This window comes from Melanotaenia boesemani, chromosome 2 (assembly GCF_017639745.1).
Source record: "Melanotaenia boesemani isolate fMelBoe1 chromosome 2, fMelBoe1.pri, whole genome shotgun sequence".
In the NCBI taxonomy this organism is placed as follows: Eukaryota; Metazoa; Chordata; class Actinopteri; order Atheriniformes; family Melanotaeniidae; genus Melanotaenia; species Melanotaenia boesemani.
The window spans coordinates 12,517,098-12,525,506 of record NC_055683.1 but is presented as its reverse complement, the minus strand read 5'-3'; the positions used below and the strand labels follow the sequence as shown (position 1 = coordinate 12,525,506).

General features: G+C 41.2%; 1 protein-coding gene across 2 annotated transcripts; it reads left to right on the top strand.

The window, feature by feature from the left end:
- Nucleotides 1-383: 383 nt before the first annotated feature.
- On the top strand, nucleotides 384-8,026 carry sox10 (SRY-box transcription factor 10). Of its 2 annotated transcripts, none has more exons than XM_041974879.1 (4): nucleotides 384-553; nucleotides 2,106-2,961; nucleotides 4,664-4,824; nucleotides 5,084-8,026. In XM_041974879.1, the coding sequence occupies exons 2-4, from the start codon at nucleotides 2,531-2,533 to the stop codon at nucleotides 5,872-5,874; spliced, it is 1,383 nt and encodes a 460-aa protein (XP_041830813.1). In that variant the 5' UTR covers nucleotides 384-553; nucleotides 2,106-2,530; the 3' UTR covers nucleotides 5,875-8,026. The 2 variants fall into 2 exon arrangements, with proteins under 2 accessions (XP_041830813.1, XP_041830807.1); XM_041974873.1 differs by having other exon boundaries at nucleotides 4,664-4,932.
- The last annotated feature ends 383 nt before the right edge of the window (nucleotides 8,027-8,409 follow it).

Sequence of the window (8,409 nt, the reverse complement as noted above, 5' to 3'; positions counted from 1 at the left end):
CGTCCAATCCAACTCTGTCCCTGGACTTTTTAATTTACAACTTTTAAAAAGGTTTTGGTTATATGTTGGCATAAAAAAAAATACTGTCATCTGGAAACTTATACCCATCGTGGCTCTGGAGGTTTTGGACAAAAATACTTAAATAATTTAAATCCAACAATTGTCACGTTCTAAATATTTAAACTTTTAAACGTTGGGATAGATAGATAGATAGATAGATAGATAGATAGATAGATAGATAGATAGATAGATAGATAGATAGATAGATAGATAGATAGATAGATAGATAGATAGATAGATAGATAGATTCTTAACCAATCAGAGTTGGGGACTGCACGTGTGCTGTTCCTTTAAGGCTCGCCCCCATCTTTCTTTTTCTTTTTTTCCTCTCAGCTTCATACAAGGGGCTCTTTAAGCCCTGCTACCAGCACAGACCAGGCATTCATACTCGGGCGGCGCGAGCGAGGGGGCTGGGGAGCGAGCGTCACTTTGGAAACTCGGGAACTCACAGATTCTCATGCTTAAACCGGCGACCTCTTTTCTCATAACTGAAGTAAGGCGCTTAGCATTTCCAATTCTTTGCTCTGTGCTACTGTTGGCTATTGTGATTTTGCCGTTTGATTGTTCCTTCTGGTCCAAATCATTGACACCAGAATTGCAGTTTTAATGTTTTACTTCTGTATTTTATTGGTTATTATTTTTTTCTGTTTGACACATGAGCTTGGTTACATGACTGTACACTTTAAGAGCAGTGATCACTAACATGACATTTCCTGCTATTAACTTAAAATGTACTACAAGTGCTTTTTTATAATTAAGATCCTAATCGAACAAAGTCTCTTTAAAATGCTTTTCATTTCATTTTCAGCATACGCTTATTAGTTTCACATTGCACTTAGTTTTATAAGTCGCACTTTTATTATGTTTTATTGGTAAATTGGAGCAGTGCGGATTGGTCACGCTGAATAGAGAAAGCAACCAAACAAACTTTCTGAGCAAGCAAATTAAGGCCAACTTATTGGCAAGTCAGGCGGTGATAATGAGCTCACTTTGCAGAAATTCTTTACGCACGGTAACAGTGAATGGTAGCCTGTGAATCAATAAAAAAACTAAAGAGCACGTCAAAAGCCCTTCACAGCCTCAAACGGATTATCAGATGAAAAATCAGACATGAAGCATTATGTTATCTGCCAAAAAGATTTATAATTTATATTGTCATTGACAAAAAGAAACTGACCCACCTTGTTTTCGAAGTAGCCTTAAACAAGACAGCAATAACGCGCAAAAATTATAATTAGTGCCTTTAATATGGTCTTTGCGCATGAAGATCTCTGGAGACGGTGATGACAGCCTATAAACTGGACTTGCAGACCAGGTGGCGAGCGAGTTTTAAAACTGGACAGGTGGTGAAGCTTCAGCCGTTCCTCCGTTGGAAATTAATACTTTTGACACCCACTTGAATGTTAAAAGCTGTTTTTTTCTAAACATGCCACAGTCTATAATGTAGTAGGTATCCAATCGACTTGAGGGGCAAAAAAAACTGCTTGTTTTTCAAATAGATGACCAGGAAATTGCTTACTTGACACTATGCGTCTATCATATTTAGTGGAAGTTTAATTCGTGGTAATCGTTATTTAAATAGTTCAGAAATAACATTTTTGTTTGAGTTTTTCAGGTTCAGTGAATGAAAACGACGACACGTTTTGCTGTCCTTGTTCCACAAGCAGACTGTGTCTGATTCACACACAGAGAAACGCACACACACGGACGTTTATGTTTCCAGCGCCAGTCTGAGTTTATCCAAGAGCTGAGTATAAATCCGAGGTCTGTGCTGCATGCGGCCTCGTATCACCTCTCTGGGGAGCTTGGAATAACTGTAAAATCTTAAACAGTAGCTTGTTCGTGGAGGCTGACGCGCGCCAGCACAGGATCTCTGACTGCAGAAAGACCGCAAAAAGAGTTTTTCGCAAGAAATGAATTTAAGCACAAGCATAAATCTTATCCTACTTACACCAAAGCACACCACAAGCCCCATATGTGTGAGTTGTAATTGTCTGATGAAGCTGTGACTACTTACTGAAATGATCAACAACCTGTTTTTCCAGGTCGTTTCTGTTGGATTTCAACTGAAAGACAAACGGAGGGGGGAGAGAGAGAGATAGAGAAAGAGAGAGAGAGAGAGAGAGAGAGAAGGAGAAGTCAGGAGAGAAGTGAGACCAAGGGAGTTTGGCGTAGACCGCTATCCTTAAGCTGGTAAACTGGGGTCCAAGGTGCGCAGTAAGCCGCCTATGATACCAACAACACGGATGGAAAGAACTTTAATGTGGAATCCTCACAGAGTTTTGCAACGGAGGCTGAGAGTAGAGACAGACTGGCAGTTTATATTATAACTTAGAGGAGGCCAGAGAGACAGAGCAGACAGTTGCCATTCACTGTAGGAATACACAGGAACAGGAGCCCAACAGGTAGAGTTGAGCATTTAGTTGCAGGCGTTGGATCTTCTTGTCTGGAACCTTGCTTGAGAAGAAGGATGTCCAGAGAGGAGCAGAGCTTTTCAGAGGTGGAGCTCAGTCCCGGCATGTCGGACGACAGCCGCTCCCTATCACCGGGTCATTCCTCTGGTGCAGCAGGCGGAGGTGATTCGCCCCTCCACGGGCAGCAGCAGCAACTGGCGCATCTGGACGATGCGTCAGCGGGCTGCTCGTCTGTTAAATCCGACGACGAGGACGAGCGCTTCCCCGCTGGGATCCGCGAGGCGGTGAGCCAGGTGCTCAACTGCTACGACTGGACCCTCGTGCCAATGCCTGTGCGCGTGAACTCGTCGAGCAAAAACAAGCCGCACGTGAAGAGGCCGATGAACGCCTTCATGGTGTGGGCGCAGGCGGCGCGGAGAAAACTGGCCGACCAACACCCGCACCTGCACAACGCAGAGCTCAGCAAGACCCTGGGGAAGCTCTGGAGGTGAGGAAACCACTACATGTGATTGTTGATCACTTATAGTTCTGCTTTTAATGGCTGCAATACTCTGGTGATGCGCGCTCACAGCTTCAGCTGACAGAGAAATTACAGTCAAAAAGTCACAAAACAAAGCAAACTTGAAATACTTACAACAAATTATTTTAAAATTAATTAATTAAAAAAGTTTTTAAGATGTCTTCAATTATATTTCATCAACATCAAGTTTTTATAGGGTAAGAGATGCAAGTCAAGATAAAAAGTATTGGGTTTCTGGAGTAATTCTGTGAGATTAAAGTGATTATAAAACCCAAAAGTTATTTGCAAAGATGTTAACTAATCCTTTTCACTCAGATCTCACATTTACAATCATCCCCTTCCCCCACACTTTCATTTTGACCATTTGCCTCATCCACAACTTGATTTTCCATCAGATCAGCCTCAGACATCTTGACATTATTGTGAAACGGATGTTTATATCTCAAATTGATTTCATGGCAAAATTACAGTTACACACAGCATGCAGCCCTTTATCAATGCTTCAGTTTGACTTTAATAGGACGAAGGTTGTCACTTTTCTGTGAAAAAGAACACAAGCCCTGTTAAAACTGCGGTAAGCCAACTTAGGTTTTATCAGCAACATGCTTCAAAATGTATTTTGTTGTTTGAACATTGAATTTGCTGGCCCCATGGTCACAGCTCACTGACTGAGCAGCACTTGTTTCTGTGGTGTGTGTCATGGTCATATGTGTCTTCCTTATTTCATAGTATGTTAAGGTTGTTGCCGCTTGCAAAACAGGGTGTTTTCCCAGCCATTAACGTGAGATACAGTGCAACTATATCAGTTATAACTACTGTCAGAGCAAAACAAATTTTGCAAGAGTTACCTGTTGTTCTAATGTGATTCTTTATAGAAGTTACCTTTCTTGTCTTAGCTGATAGCTCTACAATGCTCATAAACATCTATATAGCTGAATTGAAAATGGGGTTGGTTCTTCACATTTTTCACAATTCCTACAGAATTTCACATTAAAACCTCCATCCAGTGTCTATTTTACACAATCAGCCTTGCTTCACTGCTTTTCATAAGAATCAGTCAAGAGGAAGAGTAAAGAAGTCCAGAAAAGTTAAATGAATTAACCTTGTTTGGATGGAATATTAATTAGATAAAGACTTGACCTTGGGCTCAGTCAGGATTGGTTAATTGGCCTTGAAACACGATAAAGGGGAAGGCTGAGGAAGGTCAGGGGTTTCTCATGCCATCCCTGCCAGCAGACGTAATCGTAGCAGCTCAGTCCCATGTTTGCAGACAGGATGCAAACTCGGTCTTTGTAATTTCATTATGGCCCAGTGGTAAAAAAAAAAAAAAAAGTCCCTGGCAGACTTGACTTTTATGCAGCTGTGCAGATGTAGCTCATGAAACTACTTGGGATGAAGGATTAGAATTATACATTTTCTACAATGTTAAAGAACGTATGGAAAATTATTACATATGTTAATCAATGTGAGAAAACTGATAACAATTCTCCAACAGAATAGTTCCCTAACTTAAATTTTACTCACTTTTGTACCATTTTCTAGAATATACCTTCAAAAAAAAAAAAAAAAAAAAAAAAACAAACTTCAACAGATTGACTGCTTAGATGTTGCCTTTCCAATTCTTACCTAAAACAAACCAATCTACTCAAAATTTTTATTTTTATTTAAGGCTTCTAAATGAGAGCGACAAGCGACCCTTCATTGAAGAAGCAGAAAGACTCAGGAAGCAGCACAAGAAAGATTACCCAGACTACAAATACCAGCCACGGCGCCGCAAGAACGGAAAGCATGGCTCTGGATCAGGAAGTGAGGCCGACAGCCATTTGGAGGGTGAGGTCAGCCACAGCCATTCCCACTACAAGGGCCTTCTCCTGGAAGTGGCCCACAGTGGGGGAGCCGAGTCCCCTCTGGCAGATGGGCACCACCCGCATGCTGCAGGTGGGCTGCAGGCTCCCTCCCACAGATACCATTTCTGTCACACTGTTAGTTCTGTGTAGATTCTACTGGTCAGGAAAGCACAAAGTTCAGTAATTGGTTTTGAATTTGCAAGACAAAAACAAGGGGTAACTACATTCTTGTGTCTCTACAGGTCAATGCCACAGTCCTCCTACACCTCCCACTACTCCTAAAACCGAACCTCAGTCTGGGAAGACAGGGGATGGTAAGAGGGAGGGTGCTGGGAATGGAGGCTCCCGCAACACAATGGGGACAGAGGGAGCTTCAGCTGCTCCAGGATCGGGGAAACCACATATCGACTTTGGGAATGTGGACATTGGTGAAATAAGCCATGAGGTGATGGCCAACATGGAGCCTTTTGACGTCAACGAGTTTGACCAGTATCTTCCCCCCAATGGGCACCCAGGGGCTGGGCAAAGTGGTGGAGCCGGAGGAGCTGCTGCAGCCTCTGCAGCCTCTCCTTATGCCTATGGCATCTCTTCAGCTCTGGCAGCGGCCAGTGGACACTCAGCAGCCTGGCTCTCCAAGCAGCAGCAGCCACAGCAACATCACAGCTCCCCTCTGGGATCAGACGCCTCCAAGGCGCAGATCAAGAGTGAGGTTGGAGGTGCTGGGGGTCATTTTGCAGAAGCAGCCTCACCAGGTACTCATGTCACCTACACCCCGCTCACCCTTCCTCACTACAGCTCCGCCTTCCCATCTTTGGCCTCAAGGGCTCAATTTGCAGAATATGCCGACCACCAGGCTTCGGGGTCATACTATGCCCACTCCAGCCAAGCCTCGGGTTTGTACTCTGCCTTCTCCTACATGGGTCCTTCCCAAAGGCCCCTCTACACTGCCATCACTGATCCAGCCAGTGTATCGCAGTCCCACAGCCCCACACACTGGGAGCAGCCTGTCTACACAACACTGTCACGGCCATGACAGATGATACCAGAGGGTAATGGTGCAGGTTCAGCCCCAACACCAGACCAAAGTAGCAGAGGCAGCAGCGGCAACAACAGTGCTGTTGGTGGTATCAGTGATGAAAGTGGTCTGGTCTGGGGGGAGTGGGCAGGCACCGGGGGAGTTGGCTGGGAAGGCAGAAGGGGTGAGACCTTCTTCTGATCTTGCTCAGATTAAAATATGCTGTCACAGCCAAGGATGATCTGAGAGCATGGTGCTTTTGAAACGTCAGTCATTATTTGGTGCCACTCCATGTGAGAGTCAAAGGAAGTAGTACTTTGGTGATGTGGAGATAAACACCACTGTTGCACCACCCTTGGTACTCCAAACAAGACAACTGATGTTGCTTATGGGTGACAAGGGATCATTTTCCTATCAGACTGTATTGCAAGAAGTACACTGTAGTCTACAAACTTCTTCCACAGGCCAACAAAGGGGTCAGCAACAGCAGGGAATCGATGAGAATTAGTACACCTCCAACCATTATTGTGACAAGTGTGATGAGAAGGAGCCAAATTTCTTCTGTATATAATTTATATGCCATAAGAATGCAGAACCAATCTATTTCTTGGCCTCTCACTTCTAATTCAAGATTGACTCATTTTCATGCAGATGTTTTGTCTTTCTTTAAAAAGCTTACAAAAGGAATCCTAATAGCAGGATGTTAAATCAGTACCAGAGTTGTCCTTGTTTATCTTAAATTATTTGGCTGTATACTCTTAAAATGTCTTTGTAAAACACATTCGACGAGAGTAAAATCCATGCTGAGGTTTTGCATTCACATGTATAATTAGTCAAAAGCAGCACTCGCATGGACTCGCTATGATCAGGATAGACTATGCATTGTACTTGAAGTTTTAAATACTTTATATTAATGTGTGCAGATATGAAATATTTGTAAGGAAAAAAAATTGACCAAAGTTTTGAGACCAAAACTTTTTGTTTACTTTTCTAAGATAAGAAACCGATTTAGTCGACGTTTCTCCCAACTCAAAACTACCTGACATTTAGCTAGTTAGACGTTTCTAAGCTGTCATCAGTTTTCCAACGTGAGCTCACGTTCATTTTCTTTAAAATGTGTTCGTGTCAAAAACTACTTTTGCCTTTTTTCGCACCAGCACTGACGAGTGTGACAGTTTCAATTGTTTTATTTGATGTATTTATGACTAACAGTCATGGTAAAAGATTATTCTATTTATACTCGGATAATCTATTTACATTATTTTCATTGACAATGGTCGCAATGTGATATTAGAGAATACATCTGAGAAACTACCTTCTTCTAACAGCTTCCGAAGATATCACTGCCCACCTTTTTTGCCATTGTAATCTACACTGAAAGCCTTCACTACTGCCTTTTGCTTTTTGCTTGTACGTAAATTAAAATGTGTGTTTAAAACAGTGTTCAGCTTGAACGGTCAAATCTTTTGATTGTAATTACTAAGAAATAACTTTTGGAACAGACACAATGTAGAAAATGCCAACACTGAGAAAGAGCTGCCACCAACAACCTGATATTAAATATAAAATGTGCCTTGTCTTCGATAATACATGTTACTAACGAGTGGTGCAGAGGAGTAACAACCTCTATTTCATTTAATGTCTTGTTTTTGCATAATAAGTTGTCTTTATTTGTGATCTTTTGTCTTCATTAGTAACTTTTCTTCACTATTCTGAAATATCTATATATTTCAAATGTCTTACCGTCCATCTGGAAGGGTAAAAAAAAAAGAAAAAAAAATGTTATTTGCTTTGTTTTATTTTAAATATATCACTACTGGACAGATGTGAACAATATGTATGCACCACTGCTTATTTTACTGTTCAGTCAAAGCTTAAAGTCTGTTCATTTTCAAGCATTTACCCCCCAGGATATGAAGCAGAGGGGAGTGCTGTAAATTTTACATTTTGTATTTATGTTTGGTTTATATTTGTGAGCACTGTTGTTTATGTCTGTTTTGAAGAAATCTCTGACTTTCTCTGCCAATTTAGTATTTTATCTATTTTTTCCAGCAGCAGATCACAGCTACCAAACAACTTAATAACTGCAGGAGTAAAAGCCTCAACATGTGATGATGACTAATGATCGCTTACTCAAATTTGAAATAAAGCTCTTCTATATCTGCTTCAATAGACTCATTCATTCTTAAAGTGAAGTCAATAAAATCATAATTATTATGTGGTAGTAAATGCTGACCATCAGACACTAATAGAATATTAACTAAAGTGGTTTTAGTTCAGCTTAGCTTTATTTATATAGCACTTTCGAATCACAATTGCAACAAAAAGTATTTTACAGAGCAAATCAAAGCTTAAAAACCTGCATGGAAGAAAAATATTGATGCAAAAAAACAACATTTGTTTCATTCTAAAGTGTTTGCTTTGTTGATGATCTGATCATCAATAGGAATTAAATTAGGACCCATGATAATGAATAATAAAGCTTCTTAAACTGTGCAATGAAGGCATAATATAGAAGCAGTGTGTTGAAAACTAACTTCGCCCCATGATTCA

Coding starts and splice junctions, on each gene's coding strand:
- sox10 (XM_041974873.1), top strand. CDS start 2,531: ATGTCCAGAGAGGAGCAGAGCTTTTCAGAGGTGGAGCTCAGTCCCGGC. Junction 2,962..4,663: donor ACCCTGGGGAAGCTCTGGAG/GTGAGGAAACCA, acceptor TTTTTATTTAAG/GCTTCTAAATGAGAGCGACA. Junction 4,933..5,083: donor GCACCACCCGCATGCTGCAG/GTGGGCTGCAGG, acceptor GTGTCTCTACAG/GTCAATGCCACAGTCCTCCT.